General features: G+C 59.2%; 1 protein-coding gene across 7 annotated transcripts; it reads left to right on the top strand.

The window, feature by feature from the left end:
• The first annotated feature begins 313 nt into the window (after positions 1 to 313).
• LIF (LIF interleukin 6 family cytokine) lies at positions 314 to 18,014 on the top strand. Of its 7 annotated transcripts, XM_084993177.1 has the most exons (5): positions 338 to 382; positions 498 to 1,379; positions 11,680 to 11,800; positions 13,460 to 13,638; positions 14,357 to 18,014. In XM_084993177.1, exons 3-5 carry the CDS (start codon positions 11,782 to 11,784, stop codon positions 14,765 to 14,767), a joined length of 609 nt encoding a protein of 202 aa, XP_084849303.1. In that variant the 5' UTR covers positions 338 to 382; positions 498 to 1,379; positions 11,680 to 11,781; the 3' UTR covers positions 14,768 to 18,014. The 7 variants fall into 7 exon arrangements, with proteins under 7 accessions (XP_005670842.1, XP_084849304.1, XP_084849303.1 ...); XM_005670785.4 differs by having other exon boundaries at positions 314 to 1,379; XM_084993178.1 differs by having other exon boundaries at positions 333 to 1,379; positions 11,680 to 12,308.
• Positions 18,015 to 18,672: the final 658 nt, after the last annotated feature.

The raw sequence follows: 18,672 nt of genomic DNA, 5'->3' as shown, positions 1-18,672 counted from the left end.
CCCCTCAGTCAACCCTGCACAGACCACACATGGCTAGAAAGTTCCCTGGGATGGGGGGCCTGGAGGGGGCCTAGCATTTATTGTCTGTCCAGAGAACAAGCTCCCAGCTTGCAAGTGGCAGGTCTGGTTCTCCAGCCTCTGTGGCCTTAGGGCCTTCACTGCGCATCAGTTCTTCTGTGATTTGTCCCCTCTCAAGAGATGGGAAAGTACTTGAGAGTTCAAACCCCAGCCCTGGGGTCTGTAACATCAGGGCTGAGCCTCAGCTTCCCCATCTGCATAATAGACTAACTCGGCCCGCCTCCCAGGCCGGAACAGATTTCCTGGGAGACCATATGACGTCGCACAGGGCCGGTCAGCGCTGTTATAAGCTGTCCCAGAGCAGGTGCGTCAGCAGCCTTCTCTTTGTTGTCTCTCCCTCGTTTTCTTTTTTTCCTTGTTGGGGTTCTTCACAGCGCTTCTCTCTTTGTCTCTGTCCCCCTACCTCCCCCACCCTCCAGGCCAGGCCTGGGACCTGGAATGCCCACAGAAACCCTTTTCCACGCTGAGGAAAGGGTCACAGTCCACGGTCAGAGTGGAGAGGCTCTGGGCTTGGCCAGCCCCATTCCCTGCTTCCTGGGGCGTCCTCCCCGAGGAGGGCTGGGCCTGGCTGGGGAGGGGCGAAGTTCTCCGAGGGAGGGGGTTGGGCAGTTGGGGCCCTGGATCCTGTGGAGGAGGGCAGACCAGATGGGCCAGGTGGCTCCAGGGTTCTGAGGTGGGTGACAGGGCCGGGAGTGGTGGCTTGGGGGGTACTGTGTCCAGGCAGGTGGCTGCAGCAGAGTGACTCCTCTGAGGACGGGGACAAGGAGACATGGCTCTTCTGCACACGGCCTGTGGCAGTTCTGAGTCAAAACACCTAAGGCCGACCCCGGCCGGTCATGCGGAGGGCTGCCCAGTCATCGCCTTATGCTGGCCTGGGTCACCCAGGCGGGCTGGGCGCGGCCCAGTCAGCCGTGAGTCAGGCCCCAGCAGCCTTGCCACGCAGCACAGGGCAGGGGCGCTGGGCACAGGACGCCCCCTCCCCACCCCTAGCCCTATTTTCCCCTGGGCCAGCCCGAAGACCCTGCCCCACCTGTATCAGGTTCAATCTGGCCAGGAATCTGGGCTTCCTGCTCCTGTTGCCCCCCAGCTCTTCAGCCGGGGGGTGGGGTGGAAGTGGGGGGAGCCTCAGAGCCACCCGACCCTGGACGGGAAGTCAAGTCGGGGGCGGGGTGAGGAGCCGGCTCCAGAGAAGACCAGCAGGAGAGGGAAGCAGAGGGGCCTGGCCCAACATCGATGGTGTCCTGCTGAAGACCCGGCAGCACCTGCCAGACGCCGGAGGGTCCTGGGCGGCGCAGACCACGGTAGGCTTCCCCGAATATATCTTCAGCACAGGCAGACATCACCCCTTCCCTCATGTGTCTGGAGACACCTGGTGGCCCAGCCTAGTCTCCAGTCCTCAGTCTCCCCATCTGAGTAACGGGCATGTTTAAGATGTGCCCTGCATGTCTCTCTGAGGCTGTGGAGGTAGAGCTCAGAGTGGATGTGAAAGTGTCATGTGGACACCTGAGGGGGTAAATATCACGGAAGCGTTAAGGGGCAGAGGAGACCGCACTGGATGGGGATGCTGGAGTCCTGGCTTTGTGTCATCCCCAAGGGGTCACCCCTCTTGGGGTCTTAGTTCCTGGCTTCCCAAGGGACCTTCAAGTTCTCTTTTCCCCAGAGTGGGACAGGGTTCTGAGCCCATGGCAGCTTAGCTTTCCCTCGATTGGAGATCTGGCAGGCAGAGGGTCCCTGTCCCTAGAAGTGACTGTGGTGGGTCAGAGGGTGGCCCCTGCTTGCCTCTGCTTTGGGGAGAAGAGAGGGAGTCTTTGCTAGAGTGAAGTTCATCATGGGAGGCTCTGGGGTGTGTGGTCGGTCAAGGTCATGGCCCCTATGCTTTTGACCTTGACCCAGAGAGGACTTCACCTCTCTGTGCTTTGCTTGCTCTGTAAGATGGGCTTAATGGTAGAGGCACCAGTTCCCAGGGCCATGTAGGGAGAAAGGAGAAATATAAGTACAGAGTGTGCCTCCAGATGGGGCAGGGTAGGGGGTGGGGTGGGCACCTTGGCATAAATAACCTGACAAGAGGCTGAACCCCAATTTTGCCCTCAGCAGCTCCCAAGGACTGGGGAGAGGCTTCTGAGAGGGCGGGGACACAGTCCTCAGGACCTGGCTTGTGTGGGTAGTAGGTGGTCCTGGGGCCTGAGGTGGGTGAGAAGGGGCCCCAGTGTTCTTCCCTCCTCCCCCTCCTCTCAGAGCTCCAGCTGAATGGAGGCACAGCAGACCCCACCACAGGCCACTCTGTGAGGGCCTTGGCGCCCCCTTTTGGCCAGTCCTCAGCATGCTCTCCCCCCCACCCCCGCCCCCGCCCCTCTGTGCTCAGCAGGTCTGAGGCCCCTCCAAGGACCCCTCAGGTGCCTCTTTCCACTGACCCGGCTGCGGGTCTCTGCCTCCCCTCCCTTTTGAGCTCTAGGCATCTCCGCCCACTTCCTCAATCCCCAAATCTGGCCCTGCCTAGCTGTAAGGGAGGCTCTGATCCAGTCTGGTGGGCCTGGGGCAGACGTTGCCTGGGCCGTGGTGTCTGCTGCCCACTGGGCAGTGGGGGGCGCTGCAGCCCACAGCTTAGAGTTGAGCTAAGTGGCTGAGTGTTGGAGACTGCTGGGCAGTGAGCCCTGGACCTGGCCCTCACCCCTGCCGGGCCCAGCTTTCCAGGGCTCCTGGGAGGCTTTCTCAATATTCCACCACCCCACCCCATACTCCATGCCTCAAAGAGTCTCTTCTAGATTCTTTGAGACTGATGGCTTTCCCCAGGCTGGTTTTACAGCTGGGGAAACTGAGACTTCTAAATGCTTCTTTCTGGAATCCTTAGAGCTAATCAGGACTAACCCAGGGTTCCCACCTCCTTGACTGGAAGCCTTAGGGAGGCAGGCAGCCCACATGCTGTTGGGATGTGCTGCTTATTTGCTGTGTGGCCTTGGAAAAGTCCCTTCTTCTCCTCTCTGGGCCCCATCTGTGATGTTTTAACAGCCAAGAGAATAATAATATCAGTAACTCTGGCATGTCTTCACTGCCTGCCCTCAGATTTCTAGAGGGTGATGTGTTGTGTCCCATTTTATACTCTAGGAACTGGGGTCTGAGCCATGAGTTCACCTGGCTGAGGTTGTAAGTGGCAGAGCTAGGACTGCACTTGAGGCCTGGCTGATTACAGAGACCCCAACCCTGCCCCCATTTATAAGTGGGGCCACTGAGGCAGCAGAGGCCAGGGTGGTCTTTAAGTTCCCCAGGCTGACATGGCTTCGTGAGAGAGGTGGGCTCTTGGATGGGGGCCCAAAAGTGGGCAATTACAGGGAACTCTCCTCCCTCTTTGGCAGAGTGAACTCGGGGGTGATCCTGCCACTGAGGGGCTTGCAGGGATTCTGGCTCTCTCAACAGCTTGCTGTGATCCTGGGGCAGGCGTGGTCCTACCCAGAACAGGAGGAAGCGGAAACGGGGTCCAGGGGTGGGGCGGGGGTGGAGGAGGCCCGCTGGGCAGGAGATCAGAGCGGGATTGTGTCATGGAGTCCTGTGGCTGATAAGCAGCTGAGTGGCCAGCACAGGCAGAAGGAGGGGCTCCCCCGGGGCAACTCATCCTGGGGACCCCCCGATCCAGGCCCCTGCTGCCAGTGAGCCCTGGACCACACTTGGCCTGTGGCTCCTGTATGAGGGAGGCTGTGGGGCTGTGGGGTAGAGAGCTGGCTCCATCACATCCTGTGTGACCCCAGGCAAGTTGCTCAACTTTCTGAGCCTCAATTCCTATGTCTGTAAAACCAGGATTAAAACGTGTCCTGTGGGGATGGGGGTTAGGTCTGGGGAGAATGGGAGGCTCTTGTGAGCCATTTGTACTGGCTTGCTTTGGGGGATGTGGGTTGGAGAGAAGCTTGTGAAGGCCTTTGGGGTCTGTGGCAGGCCAGCCATGTGTCCCAGAAGGTGGAGGGAGCAGGGCTGGAGTGGCCCAAGTGCAGGGCTGGTGGGGGACAAGTATCATGCCCGGGTTGCCGGGAGGGTGCAGGGGGCACCCTCGAGCTGCTCCACTACTGGGTCCCATCCCTCTCTGACTTCAGGGAGCTCATCTTTTCTCCTCTTCCCAGGAATAGGAGGAGGCCAACCTCACCCGGGGCCTCACCACCCCCCATCCTCCCCGCCCATTGGAAGCAGGCTACTCTACTCTTTCCATCTTATCACCAGGCCTGAGGCTCACATCACCTCCCACCCACCATCCTCAGAAGGTTTCCTTGGTCCCTGGGGACGCAGACGGCCAGTTCAGGGAGCCGGCCCTGCTGCTTCCCTGACATCATCTCTGGGTTCGGGTCAGCGTGGCCCCAGTGAGCTTGGCCAGGGAGGAGGGGAGGCCGGGCCCCACCTCAGGGCCGGCCCGTTTCAGGCTGAGTGGGTCCGTGGTGCTGCTTCCTGTTCTGTTTATTGCCTCTGAGTTCAGGAAATCATTGAGTGAAACATCCTCCCCACCCCCACCCCGCGATTATTTAATAGGAGCTGAGCTGTGGTCTCTCTCTTTTGGAAAATCCAGTGGGAGAAGGAAGCTGTCAGCTCAGCTCTGACATCAGCTTTGTCCCTGAGCCAAGAGTCAGGGTGGCCAGGGCAGGGGGGCGGCGCTGGGGCGGGGTAGGGAGGAAACCAGCTGCTGGTGGCCCCTGTGACGTGAGGCTGCCACACGGTTCCCAGGGGCGGGGGCTGGAAGGAGAGGAGCGGGGATTGTTGGAGACACACGGCACACGCATGCACACACACACGCGCGCGCGCACACACATGTACAGGGTCACGCCTCCCCACTCCTGTCCAGAGGCCCCCTGCCTTGCACAGACTCACACACGCTCGTAAAAGATCCACACACGTGGTCAACACACATTCACACAACCATACAGGGGCTCACAAAGCCAGATGTGTGCACATCCCATCTCTCAACTACACACACAGACCAACACATGCCTGCAGACACACACACACACACACACACACACACAAATGCCCTCTCAGACCCAGAGAGACAGATGTATGGGGAGCCCGGAGGGCGCTCCCAGGCACAGCCTCTGGGCCGCGGGCTCCCCTGGGGCGAGGACTGTGGCCACGTCCCTCTGCTGCCACCTGCAGTGAGGATGAAGGTGGCAGAGCGAGGAAAGGCCTGTGACTATTCCGGGCCCCACCCAGGCAGGGCAGGGCCAGGCAGGGAGCCCCGGGGGTCTGAGGCTGCGGAAGGGAGTGGATGGTGAGAAGCCGGGCCCTGGGAGGGCCTTTGTCCTGGTACCGGTGATGCCAGGCCTCCGCCCCCTATCGTGAGTGCCCGTCTGGCCCCGCCCTGCCCGCAGCACCTCCTGCCACTCCTGGGCTGCAGGGGATGGCGGCAGAGTCCATGCTCCCAGCTGGTGAGTGACTGCGGGCAAGTGACTCCTCAGCCCCTCAGGGCCTGGCTTTCATCATCGATACCAGCACTTACAAATGTTTTTTTACCTTGACCCATAGTTAGAAACGCATCGCATCTCGCAGCTGAGGGTGAGGCACACGCTGACACACACGGACAACAGAAATAAAAAGTTTCCCAGAGCAGTGCTTGCCTGCGCCCTGGGCAATGCCCAGAGATTTTGCTATTCCATTTTCTTTTGAACGTACTGGTGGGCAAGCCTCTAAATTGAATCCATGATCCACGAAGAGGCAGAGAGGCACAACCGTGGTTTCAAGCCAGTTTGAGATTCGTGGAGATCCTGGGGGAGGTCAAATGCTTGCAGAGGCTAATGTGCCTCAGCCGTTAAGGGCTGATGCATGAATGATCAGGAAGGAGATAAAGCCCATTTTAAAGAAGGGGGGCACAGGAGTTCCCGTTGTGGCTCAGTGGTTAACGAATCCTCAGTGGTTAACCTGATGCATGAGGTTGCGGGTTCAATCCCTGGCCTTGCTCAGTGGGTTAAGGATCCAGCATTGCCATGAGCTGTGTTGTAGGTCGCAGAGGCGGCTCAGATCCCTTGTTGCTGTGGCTGTGGCGTAGGCTGGCAGTTACAGCTCCAATTAGATCCCTAGCCTGGGAACCTCCATATGCTGCAGGAGCGGCCCTAGAAAAGGCAAAAAGACAAAAAAAAAAAAAAAAAAAAAAAAAAAGGAAGGGGCACAGAGGACAGAGCCTGGAGTGGAATCAGGCCCCTTGAAACTTGGCACAGGCCTTGGAGGCAAGCCTTTGACACTGCCAATGATCAGAGCTCTGTGGGCTGCTCCTTCCCTTGTAGTTTCTATCAGAATTCAAGAAAAAAATGCAGTCACTCTGATTCACCTCCAGGGGGGTGATTCCTGACGCAGAACAAGTTGGGAAATGTCAGGGTGATGCTGGGGGCAGTTGGCAGGAGGCCAGAGGCTCTGAGGGTATGTTGATCCCTGACAGAGATTTGATGGGATGAGGGTGAGAAGGGCAGACTGCATGCCCAGAGCCTGGACCTCAAGAGCCCAAAGACAGCTGGAGGGGAAGGAGTGCTTAGTCCTGAGGTGGGGAAGTATTGCTTTATTCTCCTGCTGAGGCTCTGAGACGCTACCTGTTCCTCTAGGACCCATTCCATGCTCCGTGTACAGAGAGGACCAGGAGCCTTCCTTGGCCTAAGCCTCAGACCCCAGATGCTGCACTGACCCCGGGACCCAGGCCCCACCCAAGCCCCTGACTCAGGCTGTGTTTGAGCATCTCCTGTGGCCCATCCTGAGCTCTGGTTAGAATGGTTGCCATGTGGCAGGCACTTTGTGTTTCCAGCTAAACATCCTCAGGATGGCGCTGTGAGCCTGGCATGATGGCACTGCCACTCTCGGCGGGGGTGGGGGGAGAGGAATTGAGGCTCAGAGATAAGAAGCAGTTGCCCCAGGTCACCAGTCTGTTAAGTGCTATGGGCAGGATTCAAACCCAGGTTTGCCTGGCTCGAAGCCACATGCTTACTCACGGGTACTACCACCACCCTAGCCCGAAGGGCCCAAAGGTGCCTGGCAGAGCTGAGCCAGGGGCCACAGGAAAGTACATGAGAGCAAATGGATGGTGGAAGTGGGTGGCCCTGCAGGTGTCGTTACACCCTCCTTTCTCGAGTGCTGAATAATGAGGTGCCTTTGCTTTTTTGGACAGGACACCCCACTGCCAGGGCTGTGCCAGGAATTCCTGAGCTTCTGTCTCCTCTGGCTGGGCCTGGGCCACACCTGCCAGCCCCCAATTCCTCCCCCAGGCTCAGCTGACTCCCCTGTGCTCATTTCCCAGGTGGGAGTGTTGCGCCTGGGCTGAGAGCAGCTGCTGGTTGGGTTTTCCGAGACTTGAGGCCTTACCGGGCACAGGGAAGAGGGATGGGGAGGGAGGGGGCTGGCTGGGGCGGCGGGGGTTGTCCGGAGCACTCAGTTTCTGGGTCACTGGTCTTGGGGAATTCCCCGATGCCCAGAGAGCTGCTTACCTGGTGAGTAACTGCTGCTGGCTGCCCACACAGGATGCCTGGCTGCGAGGGTACCTCCCTGCCACCCCCTGCCAATGGCCACTGCCACGTTGCCCTCTCCTCTGAGTGCCCTGGGGCCCAGGAAAGAGACAGACAGACAAGCAGGGGGCTGTCCCCCGCCCCCACAACCACCCCCCTGGGCTCCGCAGGGGGCGGCTGGTGATTCAAGCCCCTCTGAGCTGAGCTCTGTCTCCTTCCTTCTCAGATGGGGCCTGGGGGTGAATCAGCTCCTGGGGGCGGTGAGCCCGGGTCAGTTGCTGTCTTCAGCTCAGGCCTGGGGTGGGGATGGTCGGGGGCCAGGATGGGACATAGGAAGAGAGAGCCCACAGCCCCCCAGTCTGTCGGATCTTCTTGGGGCACCCCTGCAGCTGGAGGTTCAAGAGTGTTTTGCCTCCATTATCCATCAGGAGAGAGTGACCAGGTCCCCCTCCTGCCCACTGTTCTCCCTTCAGCCCTGGAGTGCGCCCAAGTTTCCTCATCTGTAAAATGGAGATAAGAATCCCTGCTTTACAGGCAGGTATTTAGGAGGATCAGTGCTGATGGGTAGAGGGCTTACAGGATGCTCAGAACTGTGCCGGGTCTGGGCAAACCCACAGTGTAGGTGCCATTATCCCCATAACATAGATGAGAAAACTGAGGCCAGGATGTGGTCACTTTCTCAAAGTCACCTGCTGGCAGAGCCAAACCTCTAACCCAGCTCTGACTGAGGCTGAAGTCCATGCTTCCAACAGGCAGACTTCAAACCTTCCCACGAGAGATTTGGCACAGATGGCTTTTGGAAATGAAAATGCTTTTAAAAAACACTTAGCATCTGCTCTGATGTAACCCTGAGCCAGGTGCTGTCAAGAGTACAAATGAGGATCAGACCCCATCCAAGGCCTCAAAGAGCGAGGAATGAGACTTGTTCCCACTTGAAAGGAGAGCAGGCAAGACTAGGCAGACTCAGCCAGGCTGGGCTGTGGGAGGCAGGGGAGGCTTCCTGGAAGAAGAGGCCTGAGTGCAGCTTGCCATCCTCTGCCACCACCCTGGCAGTGTGAGGGACCGCTGGCATCACTGGGGCCTTTGAGCCAGAGGCCAGGGGTCCAGACCCCACTCTAGTGTCAATTCTCTGTGCGGCCCTGGGCAAGTGACTTCACCTCTCTGAGCCTCAGTTTCCCCATCTGAAAAATAAAACGCTGTGACATTCTGAGAGAGGCTTGTGGATGGTGAGCGAGAGAGAATCAGCAGAAAAGGAGGCTGGATGGACCCAAGCACCAGAGTGAGTCAGTCAGAGAGAGAGACCTGAGGGGCCCTGGGAAGGCCCCCAGCTGCCCTGGACTTGTTTCCCGGAGAGGGGAGATGGGGAGATGAGCAGATGGATGGCACAGCCACCTGGAGGAGCAACCCCAGCCCTGGCCTGACAGCCCCCTGTCCAGGCTGAGGGGGCCCCTATGGGTCCTGACTGTCCCCCCTTGCTCTGAGGCCTGTCAAATCCCCAGCAGGCCCAGTGTGCAGGAGCAGGACAGGCTGGAGATGAAGTCACAGCTGGAAGGGGCCGGGCTGGGGCTGCCACTCCAGGGTGGGGCCTGGGGTCACGACCCCGGGAGCAGGCAGCCAAGAAGGGAGGATGCCTTCCGTGAGGAAGCTAGGGAAAACACACACACACACAGCAGAGTAGAGAGGGAGGGAAGAAAACAAACTCCAGGAGACCAAAGCTGGCCTGGAGCGCGGCCTGGGCAGCCCATTCCAGGGGACCGAGGCCACGTTGCAGGCGGCTCACGGGCCCGCGGCTCTGAGACCCTGCTCGGCCTTCCCCTAAGAGGCCCAGAACGGGTGGTGCCTGGACATGGACAGGAGAGGGAGGCTGGGCCTGGGGTGCCGAGGGTCCCAGACCACTTGGGGAGCACGGACCAAGTCAGGTACCATGAGAGGGGAAACTGAGGCAGGGGAGGGGGCCAGACAGGCGGGGGTGTCTGCTGGACTCTGCTCCCGCTTCCTGTTTCCTGTGGGGTGGGGCTAAGATTACATGGCATTTGTGGGGGGGGGGGTGTTGTAGGGCTGATGGGGGTTGGTCTAGGCAGCCAGAGGGCAGTGCGAGGCCTTGGGAATCCACTGGGGAGGATGCAGGGGAGGAGCCGTGGCAGGAGGGCAGCGGGACAGGGTGGTGGCCTCCAGGAGAACCGGGGCACCTAGTGAGACATTCGGGCAGGGGGACAAGGGGATCCCTAGATGAGGTCTCAGTGGGGCCCTAGTCAAACGGATTTGGGGTCCACATCAGAAGAGTCAGGCCGAGTTAGATGACAGGGTCCGTTGGAGAGATGTAGAGATGTGGGCATGGGTTGGGGACTGATCCAGAGTTCAGGGCTCCGGGAGGTCAGGGCCTTGTGCAGGAAAGACTGGAGGTGGGGGATTGGGATGTCCCAAGTGAGAGGGAGGTGATCTGGGTTGTCCTGGGCCGGGGAACTGCCTGAGACAGGCTGGGATGGGTGGGCCTCCTAGGTGTATGGGAGGGCAAGACCCAGGTGTGGAGGGGCAGGGAGGGGGAAAGACAGCCAGTGTGGGCTCCTCCCTGCTGGGAAGTGCCTGCTGGGAAGGGCAGTTTTATCACCCCAACATCCGAAGCCGCTGGGAAAGCATGGAGGAAGCAGCCTGGAGAGGGCAGGGCGGGTAAAGGGGGAGGGGGCCGGCAGCAGGCAGGAGGGCTCGTCCTGGCATGAAGAGGGAGGGACGAACGCTAAACGCTCTCGTGGCTGGGCAGGTCCGGGATGTGGCAAGAGGCGGGAGCTGGGGGCATGGAGGATGGCTGAGGGGGTGGGCAGAGGGCATGAGGGGCCAGGGAAAGGCTGTGGGGCTCCCTGGCTTTGGAGAACCAAAGTCTCCCACATTGTTCCCCTGGTCAGGGCCAGGTGGGAGGGCTGTGGTGGGGAGTGAGACATCTCCTGGGACAGGGGGAGTCCCTGGCAGCTTGTGGGACAGCGTGGCCCCAGATGGGTGTCGGACCAGCACTCCCTCACCTCTCGCTCTCTCCCCTTTTTTTAAATGCTTTTTGCTGGGGAGGAGTTGCTGTGCTCATTCAGCCCTAGTCCTCGCCATGCCTTCCTGCCCCTTCTTGTTTTCGAATCCACCTGGCCATGATAGTCACCAGAATTGGTGACCCTGCCTAAGAGATTCCAGAAGCCCCTTTTAGGGGCCAGTACCATTGTCTGAGGCTGAACCCCCAAAGCCTTTCAAGCCATTTCTGCTCTCTCTAGCCATCCTTCTGCATCCTGAGAAGCAAACCTGGGTCCAGTTGGTTAAGCTTCCCTAAGTCTCTGCTTCGAAATGGAAATGCTCCCCCTCGAAGGGGGAGCTGGGGTTGCAAAGAGTCTAAGCAAAATGCCAGTCACATAACACCTTCCCAGAAGCTCCTCCCCAGGCTCTCCCTAGAGATCGGAATCACCTCCCATCTTCCCAGCTCCCTCCTCAGCCCCATAGGTACCTGTGGTCAGCAATGCAGGCTTGCTGCTGGCACTCAGGAGGTCTGACCTTATGGGACCCTGGGCAACCTGTCCCCTTTGGAGCCCCACTTGGCCCAGTGGAAACGGGCAGGTTGGAGGAGGCCACCTCTGCGGTGGCTTCCAGGGCCCACGTTCGGTTTCACTTTATTACTGTCTAAAGTCCACACCACTGTCTAAAGCCCCAACCCCTCTTCCTGGAGCCTCCTTCTCAACCCAGCCCTGGCCTGCCTCCTCCCCACTGTCCCCCAAACCCCCTGACCTGAGGGCCACAGGTGTCAGCCTCCATCTGCTTGCCTAGTTTCAAGCCACCTCCCCAAACCCAGGTGAGTCAGGGCTGTCTGGGGCGCCCACTGTCCGGGGACCCCGATGACTCGGCCTGGGGACCCTCCTCCCCACCCCCCATCTTCAAACAACTCCCAGGGCAAGCCACTCAGGAAAACCGCAGGGTGTTTTGTCGAAGAGTTCATTATAAATTTTATCAATCAAATTCTTAGAAGAGGGAAAAAGTCTGCTCTCCCCACCCTCCCCCCTCACTGCCCCCCCTTCACTCTCACTTTCTTCCATTCATAATTTCCTATGATGCACCTCAAACAACTTCCTGGACGGGGATCCCTGCTAAATATAGCTGTTTCTCTCTCTGTCTTACAACACAGGCTCCAGTATATAAATCAGGCAAATTCCCCATTTGAGCATGAACCTCTGAAAACTGCCGGCATCTAAGGTCTCCTCCAAGGCCCTCTGGAGTTCAGCCCATAATGAAGGTCTTGGCGGCAGGTAAATCCATCCGCCCCGCGCCGGCTTCCGCGCCCCGCTACGGGCCCAGCGGCAACGTGGGGCACTTGGCGATCGCGAGCGGGACACCCACCCGCTGCAGACACACGGACACTTGGGGCGCCCGCGCAGCCGGCCCGGCAGCCGGAGGCTCTGGGTGGCGGCCGGGAGCGAGCGCAGGCACATGGTCCCCGCACCGCGCGCCCAGCCCGTCCGGGGCCCGCAAGTTGGCGGGACAGGGAGGGAGTGCTGCAGCCTTCCTCCTCCTCCTCCTTCTCCTCCTCCTCCTCCACGATCTTGCGCTCTCCCGACTACTTTTCCCGCTCTGCCTTCTCCGGGATTCACCCTCCCTCTTTCTTTCTTTCTGTCTTTCCGCTTTCTTTTCCAACCGCGTCCCGGGCTGCTCCCTGGGAGGGGCGCCGGCCGCTGAGCAGCTTGCAAACTCCGGCCCGGGACGGGAGCAGGTGCCACCTCCATCTGCTAGTGCCTGGAAAGCTGTGATCTGTGCTAGGTGAGCCCGGGGTGTGGGGGGCCCCCCAGCCATCCTGGGGCCTCAGCACTGCCTGGGGATGCTGGGAGGCACAGGGGACCCAGAAGTGAACTTCAGCTGCGCAGCAGGGGAATCAGCTTCCCCACGCATGCCTCCTCCTTGCCCAGCCTCACCAGTTATCCAGCCTCGCAGGTCCGCTGACCCCAGCCCTTGCTGCTGGGTCACCTGCAAAGCTAGGGTTTTGGGGCGCGGGTAGGAAGCAGGCGCCCTGAGGGAGGGGGAGGGGCGATCCTGGACAGGCCGGGACAGCTCCCAGCTCTCCTGTCACCTTTCACTTTCCTTCCTCCCCCGCCCACCTGGCAGCATGCGACCTTTTCCCTTTTTTTCTTTCCTGGTTGCACCATTTCCTTCCCCTCCTGAAGGCTCTGGGGGCCTGTGGGACCCCAGGATTCTCCTGGTCCAAACGCTCCACTTGGTACAAGGACTAATAGGCAAGAGTGAGAGGGCATGGAGGCCAGGATCCCCACAGAGCTGGGGGACAGGAAGTTTTGAGGGATTATTTGGTCAAGGAGAGGGGAATTGCAGAATTGGGGTGGAGTTGAGGGTCCTAGATAGGGGAGTGAGCGGCCACAGTGGGGGAAGGAGAAACACAGAGAAGATGGGCAAAGGAGATGGAATTAGGGGACGAATGGTCCAGTGAGCCAAAATCATGTGCTAGGCTTGGGAGATGAGGGTGAGCAGAACCCCCTCCCCCCTTCCCCATGGTCCCAGCTCGCTCTCGGAGACTCAGGTATGAAGTAACACTTAAGAATTTGGACCATCCTGGGAGGTGGGGAGATAGGGTCAGCTCTTCTCTCTGTGACCTGCTGGGCTTGGGGTGTGGTGCCCTCCAGCCAAAGGCCAGGATGGTTGTTGTCACCCTGGACCCAGCTTCCTACTGGTACAAATAGCTCCTTTCCTGCCCCTTGCTACCAGAGGTAGAGAGTTAGCCATCTGGAGAGAGGGAGATAGAGGAGGAGAGGTGGTGACATCGTCAGGGCTGGGGAAGAGAGAGCTGGAGGCTGAGAGGGGACACTGGTGTCCCTAAAGGAGACGAGGCGCATCCTATCCTGGGAGCCCCCTTGCCTACCCTTTCACCTCCCTAATCATGGCTCGTTTTTGCCTGTTTGCAGGAGTTGTGCCCCTGCTGCTGGTTCTGCACTGGAAACACGGGGCAGGGAGCCCCCTTTCCATCACTCCTGTCAATGCCACCTGTGCCACACGTCACCCATGTCACAGCAACCTCATGAACCAGATCAAGAACCAGCTGGCGCAGCTCAACAGCAGTGCCAACGCCCTCTTTATTCTCTACGTAAGTTCACCCCCCTTGCCCGACCCCAGGGTGCTGAGGAAGGAAGGAGGGAGGGAGGGGCTGGGGTTTGCTGTGGGACCTGGGCTGGCGGGCTGGTCAGGGAAGGGAAGGGAGGGGGCTCGGTCCTACCATGTGCAGAGTCCCACAGCTTCCGCCCCACTCCCCACCCTGGCCAAGGCTCGGTCACTTTCCCCGGGGGCCCTGTTACATATTGGCAGAGCTGCCTGGAGGCGGGGAGGCCTGACACTTCGAGCCTCAGGCTTCCTCCACCTCCTGGAGCAAGAGGCACATGAGAGGCAGAGAAGGAGGCTGTGAGGAGGACGGGGAGGTACTGTCGTCAGGGGAGACAGTGGGCTGTGGGTGTCTGAGGTGCAGAGCTGCCCAGGAAGAGGATGAGTGCGGTGGGTGAAAGGGCAAGTGTGTGTGGTGCGTGCGTTGGAGGTGAGACAGTGTTTTGCTTTCTGTCTGCATGGGGTCCTGGTGGTGGTGATGAGGAGGATGCTGATCCTCCGCACGGCCCGGGTGTGCGTTCACACCCACAGTTACTTCTGGTTCTCAGGACGGTCCCAAGCTGCCTTGGGGCAATTGAGTGGGTCATCGTGCCAGTTTGGGGGCAGTGGGGACCTGAGGCCAAGACCTGACCCAGAGGCTTGGAGGCAGCGCGGGAACGCCTGTCCCTGACTCCATGTCACCTCCCCTCTGTGCCTCTGCCCCTCAGTACACAGCCCAGGGGGAGCCATTTCCCAACAACTTGGACAAGCTGTGTGGCCCCAACGTGACCAACTTCCCGCCCTTCCACGCCAACGGCACCGAGAAGGCCCGGCTGGTGGAGCTGTACCGCATCATCGCCTACCTTGGCGCCTCCCTGGGCAACATCACGCGGGACCAAAGGAGCCTCAATCCTGGTGCTGTGAACCTGCACTCCAAGCTGAACGCCACGGCGGACAGCATGCGAGGCCTCCTCAGCAATGTGCTCTGCCGCCTGTGCAACAAGTACCACGTGGCCCATGTGGATGTGGCCTACGGCCCCGACACCTCGGGCAAGGACGTCTTCCAGAAGAAGAAGCTGGGCTGTCAGCTCCTGGGGAAGTATAAGCAGGTCATCTCTGTGCTAGCCCGGGCCTTCTAGATGGAAGGTCCCCTAGCACCCCGCGACCTGAGGTCTTAGACTTAGGTGACTCTCAAACTGTGGCCGGGGCCCAGAACATCACCAGACCCAAGTGGGGGTTGCTGACAGACCCGGGAGGGAGGGGGGCAGTTCTTAGCTGTCTCCTCTCCTCAGGGGTGGGCTGTGATGAAGCAGAACCCAAACTCCCGGAGGCAGAACCAACTAGAGAAGGCATCCCTTGTTCTGGGAGACTGCAGCCAGGCATTGGTGTTGGGCTGCCCCCTCCACCATCACCACCTTGTTCCCTCAGTCAGAGTCTTCATGATCACATCACCCAAGTCATCTGCAGTGACCCTGACCATGGGGTGAGACAGCAGGAGTTGGAGGCATGTCCCAGCCCCCAGCAGAAGGACCACCTTCAGTGCCTTTGCTGCCCCTTAGGTAGACTTTGAAAGGTCTGGTTGGAACTCAGGCAGCGCAGAGGGGCTGGGATCCTGAAAGATCCTTGGCCCCTACAAGTATGGTGAGTGAAAGGGTAGAAAGGGAGCTTGGTTTGAGATGCTGCCTTACCTTGGGCGTGATTGGAGAGTTCAGGCCTAGGACTGTCAGGTGGAAAGTTCCAGAAGGAGGTCACTGGCCTTCAGGCTCTTGGGGAGGCGGAGAGGCCACCTTTAGGCCCGGGAAGGAAGAGAAGCCCTGAAAGTCTTGGCGGGTTCTCCTTCCTTGAGCCTGCAGTCTTCCCTGCAGTCCAGGATGGCCAGGGGCTGGACCTGGAGGTGGGGTGTGTGGAGGCGGGCGGGTTGTGCAATCAAGTGAGGAGGGTCTGAGGGAACCCAGAGTCTTCCTTGTGGGCAGGGGTCTGTAGGGAGGGGCGGATGAGGTAGTTCTGCATGGTGGCTCACATCTGAGGCCCATGGAGGCCCCGTGAGGTCACATACAGGTACTTGAGGGGCACCAGAGGCCATCTGTAGTCACTGGAGCAAGGAGACAGCAGAAGTTGAGGTCGGGGTCTCAGGAAGCCTGACATCCAGCAGTGCTAGTGTGTCTGACCCAGCATGATTGTCTATTTATTTTGATGCCCTATTTATATTAACTTATTGGTGCTTTAAATAGCAAAGTTAATTCTCCTTTTCCTGCTCCCTCTCCAACAAAAATAATATGATGGCTCCTTCTATGGGAGCTGGGGTCAGCCTTACCAGGGCCTGGTCTGGAAGTCAAAGCAGGATGTTACCAGTGGGATAAGCCTTAGGGGTGAGGCTCAGAAAAGGGTCAGGAGCTGAGAGAACTGGTCAGTCCAGGTGGGGGCTGGGGATCTGGCTCCAACCCCTAACTCAACTGTGACTTGCTCTGGGGCTATCGGGATCCCGGCTGCAAGGCAGGCAGGGCCGGTTTGTGGAGAGGCCAAGGGGCCTTTTCCTAGGGCCACTGTGTTGCTTGGCTCCAGGGGGCTCATTCCATCATGTTCTCTGGTGCCCCCTGGAATCGTGCTGTTAGAGGCAACATTCACGGTGGAGGTGGCACCCCCGGAGCAGCGGGCAAGTCACCCCTTGTGGCCTGCCCTGCTGCTGCTTCCTTGTCCCCATGCTGCCTCTAGATTAGCCGTCCGGGGGCCCTGCGACAGTCCTGACCCAGCACCCAGCATGCTCACACACAGCAGGGATGCGCCTTCCCGGGTGGCCCAAACACCCACAGAGGGCAAGAGGGCCTGGCTGGACCTCAGGAAGCTGGGGCAGTGCAGGGAGGAGGCCACTGCTCTGGAGGGGAGGACGAGGAGGCCCTGGGCCGCGGACCAGGAAGCTGTGGTCCCTCCTGCCCCACCTCCCCCCACACTCCCACCCATGTCTGGGCTCCCAGGCAGGGAACCCGATCCTTTCCTTTGTGCTGGGGCCAGGCTAGTGGAGAAACGCCCTCTAGTCTGGGAGCAGGGGAGGAGGGCCCAGAGCTGGGGCAGCTGCTAAGAGCAGGGTTCTGGCTTCTTCTCAAACCCTGAGCAGGCAGCGATCCTAGCAGTTCAGCCAGCATGATTATGGTACTTTGCACTCACTTTGCACCTCTCTGTCTCCTCTAAGCACTTTACCCATCGGATGGCAGGTGGGCAGGCAGCAGGCCGGGCCCGAGGCTTGGGCTCCTGGGCCGGAGGTGGGAGCTGTCTGTCCCATTGGCAAGACGATTTTGGGACGGGTGGCAGAGGAGACCATGATGGTGACATGTTTTCTGACACTGTCTTAATGTGGGGCACACTCAGCCTTGTCCAGGATCTCAGCCTGCTGCATCTCCATCGCTCTGCTTTTTCAGTGAATGCGGCTTGAAAGGCTTGGGGCTGGCCGGCCTCCCATCATCTCATCACCCCATGGACATGGACCCCCTGCCCCCATGCCAGGCCTACTCACCTGGGCAGCTTCTGAGGCTTGGGGACCAAGCACTTCTCCTCCCCTAGGCCCAGCACAGCCCTCGCCTCCCCAGCCCTGGCTCTGCTCCTCACTCCATCCTCAGTGCTCTGTGTGGACCCAGTCTGGCTGATGGGTACTCACGTTGCATAGCATCTCTGAATTCTGGAGCTCTTGTTTGGAAAAAGTTTTGCAGGGCAGGAAGCTGTCCACTTCCTCCTTTATTTCATCTGCTGGTTTTGACCCCCACCTGCATCCTGGGTCACAACCCCAGCCCGTGGAGGAGGGAGAGGCCGGCAGCAGAGGAGGGGGTAGGACAATCATTTTGCAATTTATTGAAAGAGGAGTAGTGGGGACCTTATTTATTTAAAAACTTTCTAAATGAGAAAGCACCACTATTTATTTGTCTCTCCTCCTCCTTGTTCTCCTCCCCTCTCTCTTTGTCCCTCCTTGGGGATATCTTCCCTGACAGAACTGGTCCAACTCTGCCTCACTGGCTCTCCAGATGGACATAGCGTGTGGGGCCAGAGGCCAGAACCAAGTGAGAAGTTGATTTCCTTTCAGATGGTACAGATGTTCTTACTTCCAGTCACCTCCCTTGACCCCCACCCCGCCAGCCCCTCGCCCTCATCCCAGTATCTGGGCATCCCTCCCATCCGCACCGCTGCATCCTCCCGTGTTTGCCTCCCTCCTTTCTACCGGAAAGGACTTGGCCTTGGGGGACAAATTCCTCTTTGATGAATGTACCCTGTGGGAATGTTTCATACTGACAGGTTATTTTTATTTATTCAATGTCATATTTAAAATATTTATTTTTTATACTGAAGATCACTTTTTTTAATGAAGAAAGAGAAATTAATAAAGAACCTGATCTTGACAAACTTTCCAGACTGCATTCATGTGAGGAGAGCGTTTCTGCTCTGGGCACCCGCTGGGGCGAGGGGTGGGCGGGTGGGAAGAGGGGGGTATTTCTCTGGGGCAAGGGTGCCACTGTGGGTGAGGGTGGGGTGGGCAGAACCTTGGCACAGGCAGAACCAGGTGGGTGTGTCTCCAGATCACAGGGTGCCGCCAGGAAGTCCTGTCTGGAATCACACAGGATGCTGGGGCCAGAACCAGGGCTTCTGTTGGGCTCTTCTGCGCCTTAGTGTCTTTCCCACTGCAGTCACTCCCTTTCCCTGTAAACTTCTTCCCAGCCCCCTGGCACCGCTTCCTTGGGGAGCAAGAGAGTCCGGAACCAAAACGACTGCAGGTGCAGAGGCCCAGGAGCGCCCCCAAGTGTCTCCCCTGGGCTTTGCTCTGGTGTTTGGGTCTGGGGCTCCCCTGGCTGAGATTCCTTGTGGCAAGTCACAGAATGTTTATGAGCCAGGTAGTGTGTATGGGGGGGGGGGCGGATTCCCAAGTTGCCTGGGATACAGTTCACACCTCTGGAAGCTCCCAGGCGAGGGGGACAGTGAGCCAGCAGATGCAGATGGACGAGGCAGAGAAGAGGTGCCGAGCCAAGGCGGAGAGAGCGCTCACTGCCAGGTGTGGGCAATGAAG

This window comes from Sus scrofa, chromosome 14 (genome assembly GCF_054392235.1).
Source record: "Sus scrofa isolate SSC_HxYL_T2T_F1_AM1 chromosome 14, Sscrofa_HxYL_maternal_Yorkshire_Landrace_v2.0, whole genome shotgun sequence".
NCBI classification, from domain to species: Eukaryota; Metazoa; Chordata; class Mammalia; order Artiodactyla; family Suidae; genus Sus; species Sus scrofa.
Note: the sequence above shows the minus strand (reverse complement) of the source record. Positions and strands in the feature narration are given on the sequence as shown.

Bases quoted from the DNA above. Each gene is read 5' to 3' on its own strand.
- LIF (XM_084993176.1), top strand. From the start codon at position 13,435: ATGGCTCGTTTTTGCCTGTTTGCAGGAGTTGTGCCCCTGCTGCTGGTT. The intron at 13,639-14,356 runs GTAAGTTCACCC...TCTGCCCCTCAG, and splicing joins ACGCCCTCTTTATTCTCTAC to TACACAGCCCAGGGGGAGCC.